Source organism: Oncorhynchus keta, unplaced genomic scaffold (assembly GCF_023373465.1).
Source record: "Oncorhynchus keta strain PuntledgeMale-10-30-2019 unplaced genomic scaffold, Oket_V2 Un_scaffold_2149_pilon_pilon, whole genome shotgun sequence".
In the NCBI taxonomy this organism is placed as follows: Eukaryota; Metazoa; Chordata; class Actinopteri; order Salmoniformes; family Salmonidae; genus Oncorhynchus; species Oncorhynchus keta.
Genome location: NW_026290864.1, coordinates 537,588 through 557,804, shown reverse-complemented (window position 1 = coordinate 557,804; position 20,217 = coordinate 537,588). Strand labels below are relative to the sequence as shown.

Here is a 20,217-nt window from a genome sequence, read left to right as displayed (position 1 = left end):
GACAAATTGAATCCTCCCGACTGCATTTCTTAATTGTTGCTTCAAGGAAGAGTAGCTGCTGCCTTAGTAACAGCTGATGGAAATCCTAAAAAATACTAAATGCTAAATATTTAAAGGTTACCATAACAGGACTTTAATAAATAATAACTATTTGATGACATTGGAAGTCATTTCAATTTGCTTGTTCAAAACTAAAAGGTAGAGATGAAAAACCAGTATTGGAAATGTAACTCAATGGAAATCTAAAACTGTTTTTACAGGTGGGATTCCATAGGTCATATCTATCTAATGATAGGGGCTGGTATGACGCAGAGGGTGCATGTGGATGTTTGTTTAGATGCACGCAACCTTTAATATTTAGAGACTCACCTGAATATCAGTAGCCAGTGGTGGAAAAAGTACCCAACTGTGATACATGAGTAAAAGTAAAGATACCTTAATAGAAAGTTACTGAAGTAAAAGTTAGTCACCCAGTACGATACTACTTGAGTAGAAGTCTACAAGTATTTAGTTCTAAATATACTTACCGTAAGTATCAAAAGTAAATGTAAATGCTAAAATATACTTAAATATACCGACTTCACGCTTCCAGACAAACTAAACACCTTCTTTGCCCACTTTGTGGATAACACAGTGCCACCGACCTCCCCTCTCCTTCTCCGTGGCTGATGTGAGTAAAACATTTAAACGTGTTTCAACCCTTGCAAGGCTGCTGGCCCAGACGGCATAGCCGCGTCCTCAGAGCATGCGCAGACCAGCTGGCTGGTGTGTTTACGGACATATTCAATTGCTCCCTATCCCAGTCTGCTGTTCCCACATGCTTTAAGATGGCTACCATTGTTCCTGTACCCAAGAAGGCAAAGATAACTGAACTAAATGAGTATCGCCCTGTAGCACTCACTTCTGTCATCATGAAGTGCTTTGAGAGGCTAGTCAAGGATCATATCACCTCCACCTTACCTGTCACCCTAGACCCACTTCAATTTGCATACCGCCCCAACAGGTCCACAAACGATGCAATCGCCATCACACTGCATAACATTCCCACTGTAATCAGTAAAGGGAATCACAAAATTACATTTACCTCTTAAGACACAGTAATCCTCCACTGTCCCTGTAAAGACTGACCAAACATGAGAACTTTGTGAAGTTATAGAAATGACCTCAAGATAGTTCATTGAATCATAATGAAGACCATAACTCTGTTATCTAGTTCATCCTGCTCTACCATCACTAAACTTGTAATGTAATTTGTCCTCGAAGACATTCGTTAACTCCGAAATGAGGACAAAAATAAAATTAAACATTATAAAATTCACATGCCCCCACCTCGTCAGAACAAAGGATGCAGCAATTATATCTAACACCTTACAATGGAATGTCAAATAGAGAGACAAATGTAACCCTCCAGATTGCATTTCTTGTAAAGGTTTAAGAGACATACAAGTGAGATGTTGTATAAAATATAATAATGAGACTTTAATAAAAATATATATATTTGATGACATTGGCAGTCATTTGTACTTCAACAATAACATATGATTTGTTTGAGCAAATGTACAGGTAGTCATTCAAAACTGGGATTAGAAATAGAAACTAGAATGAAACAAAACTGACTGACTCACGGTCGAGTGGCATTCTATGACTGTTATTACCGGCATCAATCTAATAATTGGTGTTATGATGCAGAGGTGGGTGTGGTTGTTTCTATGGATGCAAGCAACCTTTAATATTTAAACTCACCTGAGTAGCCCAGGTCATTCAGCACGACAGAGAAGACACACCTGGAGCACTACACAGGTCATTCAGCACGACAGAGAAGACACACCTGGATCAGCACTACACAGGTCATACAGCACGACAGAGAAGACACACCTGGATCAGCACTACACTGGTCATACAGCACGACAGAGAAGACACACCTGGATCAGCACTACACTGGTCATTCAGCACGACAGAGAAGACACACCTGGATCAGCACTACACAGGTCATTCAGCACGACAGAGAAGACACACCTGGATCAGCACTACACAGGTCATACAGCACGGCAGAGAAGACACACCTGGATCAGCACTACACAGGTCATACAGCACGACAGAGAAGACACACCTGGATCAGCACTACACAGGTCATACAGCACGGCAGAGAAGACACACCTGGATCAGCACTACACAGGTCATTCAGCACGACAGAGAAGACACACCTGGATCAGCACTACACAGGTCATACAGCACGACAGAGAAGACACACCTGGATCAGCACTACACTGGTCATACAGCACGACAGAGAAGACACACCTGGATCAGCACTACACTGGTCATACAGCACGACAGAGAAGACACACCTGGATCAGCACTACACAGGTCATACAGCACGACAGAGAAGACACACCTGGATCAGCACTACACTGGTCATACAGCACGACAGAGAAGACACACCTGGATCAGCACTACACTGGTCATACAGCACGACAGAGAAGACACACCTGGATCAGCACTACACTGGTCATACAGCACGACAGAGAAGACACACCTGGATCAGCACTACACTGGTCATACAGCACGACAGAGAAGACACACCTGGATCAGCACTACACTGGTCATACAGCACGACAGAGAAGACACACCTGGATCAGCACTACACTGGTCATACAGCACGACAGAGAAGACACACCTGGATCAGCACTACACTGGTGAGGCTATTATGTGTTGTTTTGTATATGTATTGATGTGCATATGAGTGTAGAACTGTGTGAGTAACTTCACCCTTATTACATGAAGATGGTTAATGGCAGATAAACAGAGATTAATCTTTAATCTTTGAAGAATATATATATTCTGGAGAAGTTATTGTGTGCTTGTGCAAATACTTGCTGTTGGTTAGGAGGAAAGTCTGATTTAAATAATCTTGTTATGAACTCAAACTGATATCTTTATGTTGTAGAATCCAACCTAGAAACAGCAAGAACTATGGAACAATCTACAGGAAGTCTCTCTATCATCACCTGGAACACTTGTGGTGTTAAACCAACAAAACGGTACCTAAATAAGTTTATTGATATAATGGACTATGGCAAGAAACAGAAAGCTGACGTAATCTTCCTTCAAGAAACTCACATAGGACCTAACTGCTATAGAAAGCTGGAAGAACATGGATGGGAAGAGATGGAAACACATTGGACCTCTTACTTTACCGTTTACTCTCCGAGGAGCAAAGGAGTGGCCATACTGGTGAATAAAGACATACCACACTATCAGTACATCTGCCATGATGAAGATTACGCTGGTGGCTACATTGTCCTGTTCTGTCAGATGTATGGTCAACTCTTCACTCTTGTGAACGTGTACAATCACAAAGAAGACAAGAAAGTACTGGGGAGGCTGTCACAGTATCTTCAGGAGATGAAGATTGGCACTTTAGTGATTGGAGGGGATTTCAACACAGTCTTGGACCTCGACTTTGACAAGCGTACAGCATCTGAACATAGATGGTACACATCCCTACGACCTCTCCTGCAGAGTTTCATTTCCTCACTGAACCTCCAAGACACATGGGCAAGACTACAACCAACAGAAAAAGCCTTCACTCGTTCTCAGGGCACCAGCCACTCCCGGATAGATATGTTCTTCATGCAACAGGACAAAGCCACATTTGCTCAGAGCTGTGAGATTCACACTGACTCAGGGATTTCAGATCACAACCCTGTGTCTCTGAAGATCCTCGTTCCTAAAATAGGAAGCACGTTAACAGATGTTCATGAAAAGCTGAGGAAGTTGGGCGATGGTGGACAAAATGTCAAGAACAAATTAGATAGAAGAGCAGGAAAAATCAGTGGGGCAGAAGTCCTAGTGGCGATAAAATCCCTGGCTGACTCATCAAATGGATCAAGGGAAGAGGACCTCATGGAAACAGAGACATTAAAGCATGAATACAATGAAATACTCAGGAAGGAGGAAATACCAGAGGGATTCAATATGTCACTTAACCGAAAGTACAAAATATTTGCCACAATACTTGCCAACCGTCTGCAGATGTACCTAGAACCCTCGTTCACAGGAAGTATTAAAATACCACCAAATAGTTCTCCATACATAGTTTACCTGGGCAGCCAACCATTGATTAAGTCAACTTTCTTAGAAGAGGCACTGCTGACCATTTACATAATTCAGTCTCCTCCTAAAGACTTCACAATCCTAAAGCAGGTGCTTCCTGAGGACTTGGGCATCTTGTGGAAGTTACTCCCAATGGTTGAAGGTGACAAAATAAATCTACAGGATCAATGCCCCCTCACCCCAGCACTACTACACCTGTGTCTGAAGTACATGGAGCACAGAATCCTTAGTGTTAGAGGCACAGTCCTTAGTGTTAGCCTTCAAAGACGGAGTCTTTGGATACACATGGAACAAGAGAAACAGCGTTCTGTGGTCAAGCGGCTCTCTGAAATCAAAAAGAAGTCTGACCTGAGTTTAGGTGTTTGAAGGTAACATGAAGTGGAAGATGGACATTCAAATGAAATGAAACATTTTTATTTATGAACATTTGAACATCTTGGCCATGTTCTGTTATAATCTCCACCCGGCACAGCCAGAAGAGGACTGGCCACCCCACATATGCTCTCTCTAATTCTCTCTTTCTTTCTCTCTCTCTCTCGGAGGACCTGAGTCCAAGGACCGTGCCCCAGGACGACCTGACATGATGACTCCTTGCTGTCCCCAGTCCACCTGACTGTGCTGCTGCTCCAGTTTCAACTGTTCTGCCTTACTATTATTCGACCATGCTGGTCATTTATGAACATTTGAACATCTTGGCCATGTTCTGTTATAATCTCCACCCGGCACAGCCAGAAGAGGACTGGCCACCCCACATAGCCTGGTTCCTCTCTAGGTTTCTTCCTAGGTTTTGGCCTTTCTAGGGAGTTTTTCCTAGCCACCATGCTTCTACACCTGCATTGCTTGCTGTTTGGGGTTTTAGGCTGGGTTTCTGTACAGCACTTTGAGATATCAGCTGATGTACGAAGGGCTATATAAATAAAATTTGATTGATTGATTGATTGATTTTTAGAAAAATATTAGAGAAACTGTTATTGTTCAGCTTCACAATGAGAAAAACAAAATACCATTGAAAATATAAGAAACATATATCAAACTACATCCATGAAGTGTTGAACCAGTGATCTCCATACTGCTATGGGCCCTGAGCACCTGTTCAGCCATCGGTCTCTTCAGTCATCTCCAGACCCACGGCCAGCCTGACAGACCCACACCACAACCCGGACTTGTGATACCTGAAGGGAAATCATACTACGAGAGATGGGATCGCAAAGGAAGTAAAGATGGGACCGAAGTAAAGGTCAAACCCAGAACCAATCCTACATCAGGTTAGATCATAAACAATCAAATAAGAGGAATTAGACTTCATATCCAGGGATATTGGATTTCTGGCCCTATACATTACTACCTATATAAATGTAAATGTATTTTCAAACGTATGGGTTATTTAGATGTAACTGTATCTTCCTTTTTAAAATCATATTGCTATATTCATCTTTGATTATCTGTCTTGACAGGAATATAAATACCTACTGTACATATTATACTGTATAGATGTTTGAGGTAACCTATGATGTATGAAGGAGAATTACTCCCAGGAGTATGCAGTGCCTCAGTCTTATCAGGGTTCTGCCGACTGTACATCAAATATAAATTCAACTCAATATTCTGTTGGGTTTCTCAGGTTACAATGGCTTTGAAACCACAAGGTCATCTGAAGTCCCTGAGGTCTCATTATGAACATACTCCTATGCTTTGTACATAATATATATGTCTTCCACAAATACATGTGTGTATTTGTATGTGTGTGTATTGTTTACATTTGTCTTGATTTAGAACTTCCTGTAGTAAAACAAAGAAAACACAAATGAAGACAAATAAACCATGAAAATTCACAAATAGCAAAGTAAAGAAAATTCAACAGTCTTATTGCAATCATTTGATTTTCTCTCCTTGTAAAAAAGGGCTGAGATTGCAGTTCACTCTTCATAGAAGATATTACATTCTTCACAAAAAAAACTAACAACATATTTTTCAGATGAACTGATCGCAATAAATTCAAAATCTGGGAGCACCAGATTTACACAACATGGTTCCAGACATGAGTGTTCATACCTCTGGAATAATCATTACATTACTGAATAACCTGCTTAGACCAGACAAAATGATTTAAACGTCGTTTAAAGTATATTGTTATCCGAATGTGTGTGTAAAGTAATACTACAGTCTCCTCTTTATGAGTTAGTTCTTACAGGCATAACTATGAGTCAACATATTGTAAATGCTGTGACAAAAGACAACATTAGAATGTGGGAGAAACTGCAGCCCAGGAAAGCCTTTATTTTTTTCATATTAAGGGGGGGAAATTGCCAACTAATTATGTTTGATTAAGTTCATTAAATAATCAGAAGGATTTAATTAAATCTGAACTGTTTTGGGGGGAATAAATAAATAACAATCATTTCAGTTAAACCTTTTGAAAACCAAACACAACATTTATAATTGTTAGCTTCGTGATAGATTTTGTAATCAACATAGTTAGTACACTTTAGTGTTCCCTGATATTTATTTTATGATAGAAAAATAAGAAATGAATTCATAAATGTCTTATCTAACCAACAGATATTAATCAGAAATTACACAATCAAAATACAATGTAAATACATTTTAAATGACATTGATAATAAAATGGGATTTATGTTATTTGTAAAAAATAAAATAAAAACGGATGTTTTATAACCTTAAAACAATACAGGGTAACCTGTACTAAAGAGCAGTTCATCTTGATAGAGCTACATGTATCACCGAATTGAGTTTATCTACCCTGTTAAAATTAACAGATATTTCAGAATGTTTTAAATAATCAAAATGGATGCCAACACGCCTGGACCTCTACAAAACATCAATACTTAACTGAAAAAAAACAAAAAGAGTCTTTACTGCACTAAAATAATAAGCTCTATTCAAACATAAATACCAACTTTAGGCTCTCCTCATTGGTGGAGGGTCTCAGCTGGTTAAGAGCTCGGTGTGTGTGCCATAATTTTTTGATTGCCTTTTAAGACAGAAGAAGGGGGTACTGGGGTACAAGGGGAAGGAGTGGGGTGAGTCACAATGCTAGAACAAGATGGGGAAGGGTGATAGAAACCTCCCTCCCCCCTCCAAATTCAATCTCAATCCGGAAGGTAACCACCAGCTACAGGTCCAGTTTATCACAGATATGGTCAGATTACTCCCACAGAGTAGCAGGGTCTATTCTCCAAAGAGAGAGAGAGAGAGAGAGAGAGAGACTCATACTAAAAGTAAAAATACTTCAATAGAAAATGACTCAAGTAAAAGTGAAAGTCACCCAGTAAAATATTACTTGAGTAAAAGTATTAAAGTATTTGAATTGAAATATACTTCAGTAACAAACGTAAATGTAATTGCTAAAATATATTAAAAGTAAAAGTATAAATCATTTCACTTTCTTTCTATTAAGCAAACCAGACAGCACCATTTTTTTCTGGATAGTCAGGAACACACTCCAACACTTAGCAATAATTTGCAGTCGAAGCATGTGTGTTAAGTGAGTCAGCCAGTGCAGAGGTAGTAGGGATGACCAGGGATATTTCTTTGATAAATGAGTGAACTGGACCATTTGCCTGTCCTGCTTAGCATTCAACATGTAACGAGTACTTTTGGGTGTCAAAAAATTGCTTAAGTAGTACTTTAACATATTTTTACTTAAGTACCGTATTATCTGTGACAAACATTTCATCAGGTGAGATCATAAACCATGAAACAAGAGGCATTACACTTCATATCCAGGGATATGGGATATCTGGGCCTATACATTACTACCTATATAAATGGAAATGTCTGTTTTTAACATGTAGTTTATTTAGATGTAACTGTATATGTTTTAGACCCCATTTTGATATCTGATAATTGTCGAGTCCCCAACCATGTGAATTTGATTTATTTTAATTAACAGCCAATGTTTACTTGTTTATTTGGGGCATAGTAGCAGCCAATTGAAAAACATTCTGTCAGTATTTCTGATTGTCTTCAAGAAAATGAGTCTGACATAATGCATCTTATCACCACCACTAATGAGATGGGTGTGCTTGATGCAAGGCGCATCGGAGCATCTCAAAGTCAGGAGTCGACAGCACCTCATCTCTGCTGTCACATCCAACCTGTATCAATATTTGGTTTCAATGCAGATGAGAGCACTGAATTAATTCAGCTTCACAAAGATATGAGCTGGCGAACGGTACCATGAGTTTTATGGTGCTTTCAAGACAACTGGGAACTCTAAAAAATACAAGGTCAAGTCATGATGTCAATGATCTTCAGGAAGGAAAGTCTCTAGAAAGAGGCTCGTGTTCCAGAGTTGGATGACCGTTCAAAACAATTTTCCAAGTCTGAGATTTCTGATTTCCCAGTTCCGAGTTCCCGTGTGTTTTGAACGAGGCATTAATGCTCAGAGGGAGAGTGCAGGTTATTCCCTTTGAGTTAGGAACCAATATTCCTCAGTAGCAACCCATGAATCTATTCTGTCACATGACAGCTCGATCAGCTGTTCCATTTCACTTACCGGCATGTCAACTGATCACAGTCAAACAAATTGGGAAGTAGGTCCCAAAGAGCTCTTCCAAGCGTTAGAAGTGAGCAGTCATCACTCTTGTGGGACAATTACTAATGATTTTTTTCTAGAAAAATGCACAGACGAGGGAAGGAATTGGGCATGGTTCACTTTTGAAAGATTTTCTCTTCAATAAGAATGATTTTTTTGTTCAGTATATATATTTTTTGTATATTTCTTTTTTCTCTCCAGGATTTTGGAAATTCGTATCAGTCGACTCCACATGGGGTCACAACCCCTAGCCTGGGAAGCGCTGATATATATGTTTAAGGAAGTTTAGAACTCTTACATTTATAATACTACAGAAAACCTTCCCCAGGTTACTGTTCACACAAATGCCTCTGTAATTGTTAGGCTCAAAATTGCCTCCATTCCTAAAGATTGGGGTTATGAGTCCTTGATTCCAGATGTCAGGGAAATAACCTACACTAAGGATCAAATGAAACAGTTTTAATATAGCCACTTGAAATGTTGCACTAGTGAGTTTGAGCATCTCATTTAGGATGCCATCAGGTCCGCAATGCTTTTTTAAATTTGAGAGCCTGAAGTTTCTTATAGAGCTCCTGGTCAGTCATTGGGGATGGATTGTGCTTGTCCATTATAGCTTTTTCTAATCCATTCAACTTCTCATGAATTTGCCGTTGTTCTGCATTTGTGTAGCTTTGAAAGGTGTTGGCCAAGATAAAGCATAGCAGTGTGAACATACAACACAGAGTTACACATGGAGTAAACGATTAACAAGTCAATAACACAGTAGAAAAAAAGGGAGTCTATATACATTGTGTGCAAAAGGCATGAGGAGGTAGGCGAATAATTACAATTTTGCAGATTAACACTGGAGTGATAAATGATCAGATGGTCATGTGCAGGTAGAGATACTGGTGTGCAAAAGAGCAGAAAAGTATATAAATAAAAACAGTATGGGGAAGAGGTAGGTAAAAATGGGTGGACTATTTACCGATAGACTATGTACAGCTGCAGCGATCGGTTAGCTGCTCAGATATAAGATGTTTGAAGTTGGTGAGGGAGATAAAAGTCTCCAACTTCAGCGATTTTTGTAATTCGTTCCAGTCACAGGCAGCAGAGAAATGGAACGAAAGGTGGCCAAATGTGGTGTTGGCTTTAGGGATGATCAGTGAGATACACCTGCTGGAGCGCGTGCTATGGGTGGGTGTTGCCATCGTGACCAGTGAACTGAGATAAGGTGGAGCTTTACCTAGCATGGACTTGTAGATGACCTGGAGCCAGTGGGTCTGGCGACGAATATGTAGCGAGGGCCAGCCGACTAGAGCATACAGGTCGCAGTGGTGGGTGGTATAAGATGCTTTAGTGACAAAACGGATGGCACTGTGATAAACTGCATCCGGTTTGCTGAGTAGAGTGTTGGAAGCAATTTTGTAGATGACATCGCCGAAGTCGAGGATCGGTAGGATGGTCAGTTTTACTAGGGTAAGTTTGGCAGCGTGAGTGAAGGAGGCTTTGTTGCGGAACAGAAAGCCGACTCTAGATTTGATTTTCGATTGGAGATGTTTGATATGAGTCTGGAAGGAGAGTTTACAGTCTAGCCAGACACCGAGGTACTTATAGATGTCCACATATTCAAGGTCGGAACCATCCAGGGTGGTGATGCTAGTCAGGCGTGCGGGTGCAGGCAGCGAACGGTTGAAAAGCATGCATTTGGTATTACTAGCGTTTAAGAGCAGTTGGAGGCCGCGGAAGGAGTGTTGTATGGCATTGAAGCTCGTTTGGAGGTTAGATAGCACAGTGTCCAAGGACGGGCCGGAAGTATATAGAATGGTGTCGTCTGCGTAGAGGTGGATCAGGGAATCGCCCGCAGCAAGAGCAACATCATTGATATATACAGAGAAAAGAGTCGGCCCGAGAATTGAACCCTGTGGCACCCCCATAGAGACTGCCAGAGGACCGGACAGCATGCCCTCCGATTTGACACACTGAACTCTGTCTACAAAGTAGTTGGTGAACCAGGCAAGGCAGTCATCAGAAAAACCGAGGCTACTGAGTCTGCCGATAAGAATATGGTGATTGACAGAGTCGAAAGCCTTGACAAGGGATGACCATGTGTTCTCTGTCTAGTGAGACCAGCAGATCAGGGGCAGTAGGGATGACCATGTGTTCTCTGTCTAGTGAGACCAGCAGATCAGGGGCAGTAGGGATGACCATGTGTTCTCTGTCTAGTGAGACCAGCAGATCAGGGGCAGTAGGGATGACCATGTGTTCTCTGTTTAGTGAGACCAGCAGATCAGGGGCAGTAGGGATGACCATGTGTTCTCTGTCTAGTGAGACCAGCAGATCAGGGGCAGTAGGGATGACCATGTGTTCTCTGTCTAGTGAGACCAGCAGATCAGGGGCAGTAGGGATGACCATGTGTTCTCTGTCTAGTGAGACCAGCAGATCAGGGGCAGTAGGGATGACCATGTGTTCTCTGTTTAGTGAGACCAGCAGATCAGGGGCAGTAGGGATGACCATGTGTTCTCTGTCTAGTGAGACCAGCAGATCAGGGGCAGTAGGGATGACCATGTGTTCTCTGTTTAGTGAGACCAGCAGATCAGGGGCAGTAGGGATGACCATGTGTTCTCTGTCTAGTGAGACCAGCAGATCAGGGGCAGTAGGGATGACCATGTGTTCTCTGTCTAGTGAGACCAGCAGATCAGGGGCAGTAGGGATGACCATGTGTTCTCTGTTTAGTGAGACCAGCAGAGCAGGGGCAGTAGGGATGACCATGTGTTCTCTGTCTAGTGAGACCAGCAGATCAGGGGCAGTAGGGATGACCATGTGTTCTCTGTCTAGTGAGACCAGCAGATCAGGGGCAGTAGGGATGACCATGTGCTCTCTGTCTAGTGAGACCAGCAGATCAGGGGCAGTAGGGATGACCACGTGTTCTCTGTTTAGTGAGACAAGCAGATCAGGGGCAGTAGGGATGACCACGTGTTCTCTGTTTAGTGAGACCAGCAGATCAGGGGCAGTAGGGATGACCACGTGTTCTCTGTTTAGTGAGACCAGCAGATCAGGGTCAGTAGGGATGACCATGTGTTTTCTGTTTAGTGAGACCAGCAGATCAGGGGCAGTAGGGATGACCATGTGTTCTCTGTCTAGTGAGACCAGCAGATCAGGGGCAGTAGGGATGACCATGTGTTCTCTGTCTAGTGAGACCAGCAGATCAGGGGCAGTAGGGATGACCATGTGTTCTCTGTCTAGTGAGACCAGCAGATCAGGGGCAGTAGGGATGACCATGTGTTCTCTGTCTAGTGAGACCAGCAGATCAGGGGCAGTAGGGATGACCATGTGTTCTCTGTTTAGTGATACCAGCAGATCAGGGGCAGTAGGGATGACCATGTGTTCTCTGTCTAGTGAGACCAGCAGATCAGGGGCAGTAGGGATGACCATGTGTTCTCTGTCTAGTGAGACCAGCAGATCAGGGGCAGTAGGGATGACCATGTGTTCTCTGTCTAGTGAGACCAGCAGATCAGGGGCAGTAGGGATGACCATGTGTTCTCTGTCTAGTGAGACCAGCAGATCAGGGGCAGTAGGGATGACCATGTGTTCTCTGTTTAGTGAGACCAGCAGATCAGGGGCAGTAGGGATGACCATGTGTTCTCTGTCTAGTGAGACCAGCAGATCAGGGGCAGTAGGGATGACCATGTGTTCTCTGTCTAGTGAGACCAGCAGATCAGGGGCAGTAGGGATGACCATGTGTTCTCTGTCTAGTGAGACCAGCAGATCAGGGGCAGTAGGGATGACCATGTGTTCTCTGTCTAGTGAGACCAGCAGATCAGGGGCAGTAGGGATGACCATGTGTTCTCTGTCTAGTGAGACCAGCAGATCAGGGGCAGTAGGGATGACCATGTGTTCTCTGTCTAGTGAGACCAGCAGATCAGGGGCAGTAGGGATGACCATGTGTTCTCTGTTTAGTGAGACCAGCAGATCAGGGGCAGTAGGGATGACCATGTGTTCTCTGTCTAGTGAGACCAGCAGATCAGGGGCAGTAGGGATGACCATGTGTTCTCTGTCTAGTGAGACCAGCAGATCAGGGGCAGTAGGGATGACCATGTGTTCTCTGTTTAGTGAGACCAGCAGATCAGGGGCAGTAGGGATGACCATGTGTTCTCTGTCTAGTGAGACCAGCAGATCAGGGGCAGTAGGGATGACCATGTGTTCTCTGTCTAGTGAGACCAGCAGATCAGGGGCTGTAGGGTTGACCATGTGTTCTCTGTCTAGTGAGACCAGCAGATCAGGGGCAGTAGGGATGACCATGTGTTCTCTGTTCAGTGAGACCAGCAGATCAGGGGCAGTAGGGATGACCATGTGTTCTCTTGATACATGCATTAATTGGACCATTTTCCTGTCCTGCTAAGCATTCGAAATGTAACAAGTACTTTTGGGTGTCAGGGAAAAGGTATGGAGTAAAAAGTACATTATTTTCTTCCCAAAGTAGTGAAGTAAAGGTTGTCTAAAAAAATAAAAAGTCAAGTACAGATATGCAAAAAAACTACTTAAGTAGTACTTTAAAGTATTTTGCTTAAGTACTTTACACCACTGGTTATTCACAGGAAATATTTATCAAATGCTCCTAATTGCATTGTTTCTATAGGTTTCAGAAACATACACAATTAAATTACTATAATTTGGCTTTAACTTTTATAGAAAATTGCAATAAAAAATATTGGATGTTGGGTGTGGCTGTTTTTATAGATGCATACAACCTTTAATGTTTAAAGAGACCTCAGTATCACTGGTAATACAGTATGACGGCGATGACACACCAACATTTCCACTGTATTTAGTAAAGGGATGAACACAATGACATTTACCACTTAAGACACAGTAGTCCTCCATTGTCCTTGTAAAGACCAAACACACCAGAACTTAGTGAAGTTATAGAAATGACTTTAAGACAGTCCATTAAATCATAATGAAGATCATAACCCAGTTATCTAGTACAACCTGCTCTACCGTCACTAAACTTGTATGTAAAGAATGTCATTTGTCTCCGAGTGCTCGCACGCAACTCTCACAAGACATTCCTTACCTTTGAAAGCAAGATAAAAATAAGAACATCTGAATACGCCCCGCCCCCTCAAAACAAAGAACGGGGCATTTATACATTACATATTACACAACAGAGAGACAAATTGAATCCTCCCGACTGCATTTCTTAATTGTTGCTTCAAGGAAGAGTAGCTGCTGCCTTAGTAACAGCTGATGGAAATCCTAAAAAATACTAAATGCTAAATATTTAAAGGTTACCATAACAGGACTTTAATAAATAATAACTATTTGATGACATTGGAAGTCATTTCAATTTGCTTGTTCAAAACTAAAAGGTAGAGATGAAAAACCAGTATTGGAAATGTAACTCAATGGAAATCTAAAACTGTTTTTACAGGTGGGATTCCATAGGTCATATCTATCTAATGATAGGGGCTGGTATGACGCAGAGGGTGCATGTGGATGTTTGTTTAGATGCACGCAACCTTTAATATTTAGAGACTCACCTGAATATCAGTAGCCAGTGGTGGAAAAAGTACCCAACTGTGATACATGAGTAAAAGTAAAGATACCTTAATAGAAAGTTACTGAAGTAAAAGTTAGTCACCCAGTACGATACTACTTGAGTAGAAGTCTACAAGTATTTAGTTCTAAATATACTTACCGTAAGTATCAAAAGTAAATGTAAATGCTAAAATATACTTAAATATACCGACTTCACGCTTCCAGACAAACTAAACACCTTCTTTGCCCACTTTGTGGATAACACAGTGCCACCGACCTCCCCTCTCCTTCTCCGTGGCTGATGTGAGTAAAACATTTAAACGTGTTTCAACCCTTGCAAGGCTGCTGGCCCAGACGGCATAGCCGCGTCCTCAGAGCATGCGCAGACCAGCTGGCTGGTGTGTTTACGGACATATTCAATTGCTCCCTATCCCAGTCTGCTGTTCCCACATGCTTTAAGATGGCTACCATTGTTCCTGTACCCAAGAAGGCAAAGATAACTGAACTAAATGAGTATCGCCCTGTAGCACTCACTTCTGTCATCATGAAGTGCTTTGAGAGGCTAGTCAAGGATCATATCACCTCCACCTTACCTGTCACCCTAGACCCACTTCAATTTGCATACCGCCCCAACAGGTCCACAAACGATGCAATCGCCATCACACTGCATAACATTCCCACTGTAATCAGTAAAGGGAATCACAAAATTACATTTACCTCTTAAGACACAGTAATCCTCCACTGTCCCTGTAAAGACTGACCAAACATGAGAACTTTGTGAAGTTATAGAAATGACCTCAAGATAGTTCATTGAATCATAATGAAGACCATAACTCTGTTATCTAGTTCATCCTGCTCTACCATCACTAAACTTGTAATGTAATTTGTCCTCGAAGACATTCGTTAACTCCGAAATGAGGACAAAAATAAAATTAAACATTATAAAATTCACATGCCCCCACCTCGTCAGAACAAAGGATGCAGCAATTATATCTAACACCTTACAATGGAATGTCAAATAGAGAGACAAATGTAACCCTCCAGATTGCATTTCTTGTAAAGGTTTAAGAGACATACAAGTGAGATGTTGTATAAAATATAATAATGAGACTTTAATAAAAATATATATATTTGATGACATTGGCAGTCATTTGTACTTCAACAATAACATATGATTTGTTTGAGCAAATGTACAGGTAGTCATTCAAAACTGGGATTAGAAATAGAAACTAGAATGAAACAAAACTGACTGACTCACGGTCGAGTGGCATTCTATGACTGTTATTACCGGCATCAATCTAATAATTGGTGTTATGATGCAGAGGTGGGTGTGGTTGTTTCTATGGATGCAAGCAACCTTTAATATTTAAACTCACCTGAGTAGCCCAGGTCATTCAGCACGACAGAGAAGACACACCTGGAGCACTACACAGGTCATTCAGCACGACAGAGAAGACACACCTGGATCAGCACTACACAGGTCATACAGCACGACAGAGAAGACACACCTGGATCAGCACTACACTGGTCATACAGCACGACAGAGAAGACACACCTGGATCAGCACTACACTGGTCATTCAGCACGACAGAGAAGACACACCTGGATCAGCACTACACAGGTCATTCAGCACGACAGAGAAGACACACCTGGATCAGCACTACACAGGTCATACAGCACGGCAGAGAAGACACACCTGGATCAGCACTACACAGGTCATACAGCACGACAGAGAAGACACACCTGGATCAGCACTACACAGGTCATACAGCACGGCAGAGAAGACACACCTGGATCAGCACTACACAGGTCATTCAGCACGACAGAGAAGACACACCTGGATCAGCACTACACAGGTCATACAGCACGACAGAGAAGACACACCTGGATCAGCACTACACTGGTCATACAGCACGACAGAGAAGACACACCTGGATCAGCACTACACTGGTCATACAGCACGACAGAGAAGACACACCTGGATCAGCACTACACAGGTCATACAGCACGACAGAGAAGACACACCTGGATCAGCACTACACTGGTCATACAGCACGACAGAGAAGACACACCTGGATCAGCACTACACTGGTCATACAGCACGACAGAGAAGACACACCTGGATCAGCACTACACTGGTCATACAGCACGACAGAGAAGACACACCTGGATCAGCACTACACTGGTCATACAGCACGACAGAGAAGACACACCTGGATCAGCACTACACTGGTCATACAGCACGACAGAGAAGACACACCTGGATCAGCACTACACTGGTCATACAGCACGACAGAGAAGACACACCTGGATCAGCACTACACTGGTGAGGCTATTATGTGTTGTTTTGTATATGTATTGATGTGCATATGAGTGTAGAACTGTGTGAGTAACTTCACCCTTATTACATGAAGATGGTTAATGGCAGATAAACAGAGATTAATCTTTAATCTTTGAAGAATATATATATTCTGGAGAAGTTATTGTGTGCTTGTGCAAATACTTGCTGTTGGTTAGGAGGAAAGTCTGATTTAAATAATCTTGTTATGAACTCAAACTGATATCTTTATGTTGTAGAATCCAACCTAGAAACAGCAAGAACTATGGAACAATCTACAGGAAGTCTCTCTATCATCACCTGGAACACTTGTGGTGTTAAACCAACAAAACGGTACCTAAATAAGTTTATTGATATAATGGACTATGGCAAGAAACAGAAAGCTGACGTAATCTTCCTTCAAGAAACTCACATAGGACCTAACTGCTATAGAAAGCTGGAAGAACATGGATGGGAAGAGATGGAAACACATTGGACCTCTTACTTTACCGTTTACTCTCCGAGGAGCAAAGGAGTGGCCATACTGGTGAATAAAGACATACCACACTATCAGTACATCTGCCATGATGAAGATTACGCTGGTGGCTACATTGTCCTGTTCTGTCAGATGTATGGTCAACTCTTCACTCTTGTGAACGTGTACAATCACAAAGAAGACAAGAAAGTACTGGGGAGGCTGTCACAGTATCTTCAGGAGATGAAGATTGGCACTTTAGTGATTGGAGGGGATTTCAACACAGTCTTGGACCTCGACTTTGACAAGCGTACAGCATCTGAACATAGATGGTACACATCCCTACGACCTCTCCTGCAGAGTTTCATTTCCTCACTGAACCTCCAAGACACATGGGCAAGACTACAACCAACAGAAAAAGCCTTCACTCGTTCTCAGGGCACCAGCCACTCCCGGATAGATATGTTCTTCATGCAACAGGACAAAGCCACATTTGCTCAGAGCTGTGAGATTCACACTGACTCAGGGATTTCAGATCACAACCCTGTGTCTCTGAAGATCCTCGTTCCTAAAATAGGAAGCACGTTAACAGATGTTCATGAAAAGCTGAGGAAGTTGGGCGATGGTGGACAAAATGTCAAGAACAAATTAGATAGAAGAGCAGGAAAAATCAGTGGGGCAGAAGTCCTAGTGGCGATAAAATCCCTGGCTGACTCATCAAATGGATCAAGGGAAGAGGACCTCATGGAAACAGAGACATTAAAGCATGAATACAATGAAATACTCAGGAAGGAGGAAATACCAGAGGGATTCAATATGTCACTTAACCGAAAGTACAAAATATTTGCCACAATACTTGCCAACCGTCTGCAGATGTACCTAGAACCCTCGTTCACAGGAAGTATTAAAATACCACCAAATAGTTCTCCATACATAGTTTACCTGGGCAGCCAACCATTGATTAAGTCAACTTTCTTAGAAGAGGCACTGCTGACCATTTACATAATTCAGTCTCCTCCTAAAGACTTCACAATCCTAAAGCAGGTGCTTCCTGAGGACTTGGGCATCTTGTGGAAGTTACTCCCAATGGTTGAAGGTGACAAAATAAATCTACAGGATCAATGCCCCCTCACCCCAGCACTACTACACCTGTGTCTGAAGTACATGGAGCACAGAATCCTTAGTGTTAGAGGCACAGTCCTTAGTGTTAGCCTTCAAAGACGGAGTCTTTGGATACACATGGAACAAGAGAAACAGCGTTCTGTGGTCAAGCGGCTCTCTGAAATCAAAAAGAAGTCTGACCTGAGTTTAGGTGTTTGAAGGTAACATGAAGTGGAAGATGGACATTCAAATGAAATGAAACATTTTTATTTATGAACATTTGAACATCTTGGCCATGTTCTGTTATAATCTCCACCCGGCACAGCCAGAAGAGGACTGGCCACCCCACATATGCTCTCTCTAATTCTCTCTTTCTTTCTCTCTCTCTCTCGGAGGACCTGAGTCCAAGGACCGTGCCCCAGGACGACCTGACATGATGACTCCTTGCTGTCCCCAGTCCACCTGACTGTGCTGCTGCTCCAGTTTCAACTGTTCTGCCTTACTATTATTCGACCATGCTGGTCATTTATGAACATTTGAACATCTTGGCCATGTTCTGTTATAATCTCCACCCGGCACAGCCAGAAGAGGACTGGCCACCCCACATAGCCTGGTTCCTCTCTAGGTTTCTTCCTAGGTTTTGGCCTTTCTAGGGAGTTTTTCCTAGCCACCATGCTTCTACACCTGCATTGCTTGCTGTTTGGGGTTTTAGGCTGGGTTTCTGTACAGCACTTTGAGATATCAGCTGATGTACGAAGGGCTATATAAATAAAATTTGATTGATTGATTGATTGATTTTTAGAAAAATATTAGAGAAACTGTTATTGTTCAGCTTCACAATGAGAAAAACAAAATACCATTGAAAATATAAGAAACATATATCAAACTACATCCATGAAGTGTTGAACCAGTGATCTCCATACTGCTATGGGCCCTGAGCACCTGTTCAGCCATCGGTCTCTTCAGTCATCTCCAGACCCACGGCCAGCCTGACAGACCCACACCACAACCCGGACTTGTGATACCTGAAGGGAAATCATACTACGAGAGATGGGATCGCAAAGGAAGTAAAGATGGGACCGAAGTAAAGGTCAAACCCAGAACCAATCCTACATCAGGTTAGATCATAAACAATCAAATAAGAGGAATTAGACTTCATATCCAGGGATATTGGATTTCTGGCCCTATACATTACTACCTATATAAATGTAAATGTATTTTCAAACGTATGGGTTATTTAGATGTAACTGTATCTTCCTTTTTTAAAATCATATTGCTATATTCATCTTTGATTATCTGTCTTGACAGGAATATAAATACCTACTGTACATATTATACTGTATAGATGTTTGAGGTAACCTATGATGTATGAAGGAGAATTACTCCCAGGAGTATGCAGTGCCTCAGTCTTATCAGGGTTCTGCCGACTGTACATCAAATATAAATTCAACTCAATATTCTGTTGGGTTTCTCAGGTTACAATGGCTTTGAAACCACAAGGTCATCTGAAGTCCCTGAGGTCTCATTATGAACATACTCCTATGCTTTGTACATAATATATATGTCTTCCACAAATACATGTGTGTATTTGTATGTGTGTGTATTGTTTACATTTGTCTTGATTTAGAACTTCCTGTAGTAAAACAAAGAAAACACAAATGAAGACAAATAAACCATGAAAATTCACAAATAGCAAAGTAAAGAAAATTCAACAGTCTTATTGCAATCATTTGATTTTCTCTCCTTGTAAAAAGGGCTGAGATTGCAGTTCACTCTTCATAGAAGATATTACATTCTTCACAAAAAAAACTAACAACATATTTTTCAGATGAACTGATCGCAATAAATTCAAAATCTGGGAGCACCAGATTTACACAACATGGTTCCAGACATGAGTGTTCATACCTCTGGAATAATCATTACATTACTGAATAACCTGCTTAGACCAGACAAAATGATTTAAACGTCGTTTAAAGTATATTGTTATCCGAATGTGTGTGTAAAGTAATACTACAGTCTCCTCTTTATGAGTTAGTTCTTACAGGCATAACTATGAGTCAACATATTGTAAATGCTGTGACAAAAGACAACATTAGAATGTGGGAGAAACTGCAGCCCAGGAAAGCCTTTATT

At 41.8% G+C, this 20,217-nt stretch overlaps 2 protein-coding genes across 2 annotated transcripts; both read left to right on the top strand.

The window, feature by feature from the left end:
- Positions 1-2,204: 2,204 nt before the first annotated feature.
- LOC127928102 (uncharacterized) lies at positions 2,205-5,976 on the top strand. The gene is made up of 2 exons (XM_052515101.1): positions 2,205-2,317; positions 2,945-5,976. Exon 2 carries the CDS (start codon positions 2,971-2,973, stop codon positions 4,477-4,479), a length of 1,509 nt encoding a protein of 502 aa, XP_052371061.1. The 5' UTR covers positions 2,205-2,317; positions 2,945-2,970; the 3' UTR covers positions 4,480-5,976.
- A 10,052-nt stretch (positions 5,977-16,028) lies between these two features.
- Positions 16,029-19,801, top strand: LOC127928101 (uncharacterized). The gene is made up of 2 exons (XM_052515100.1): positions 16,029-16,141; positions 16,769-19,801. The coding sequence occupies exon 2, from the start codon at positions 16,795-16,797 to the stop codon at positions 18,301-18,303; it is 1,509 nt and encodes a 502-aa protein (XP_052371060.1). The 5' UTR covers positions 16,029-16,141; positions 16,769-16,794; the 3' UTR covers positions 18,304-19,801.
- Positions 19,802-20,217: the final 416 nt, after the last annotated feature.

What these genes read in the sequence shown, in the direction of transcription:
- LOC127928102 (XM_052515101.1), top strand. Translation starts at nt 2,971, where the DNA reads ATGGAACAATCTACAGGAAGTCTCTCTATCATCACCTGGAACACTTGT.
- LOC127928101 (XM_052515100.1), top strand. Translation starts at nt 16,795, where the DNA reads ATGGAACAATCTACAGGAAGTCTCTCTATCATCACCTGGAACACTTGT.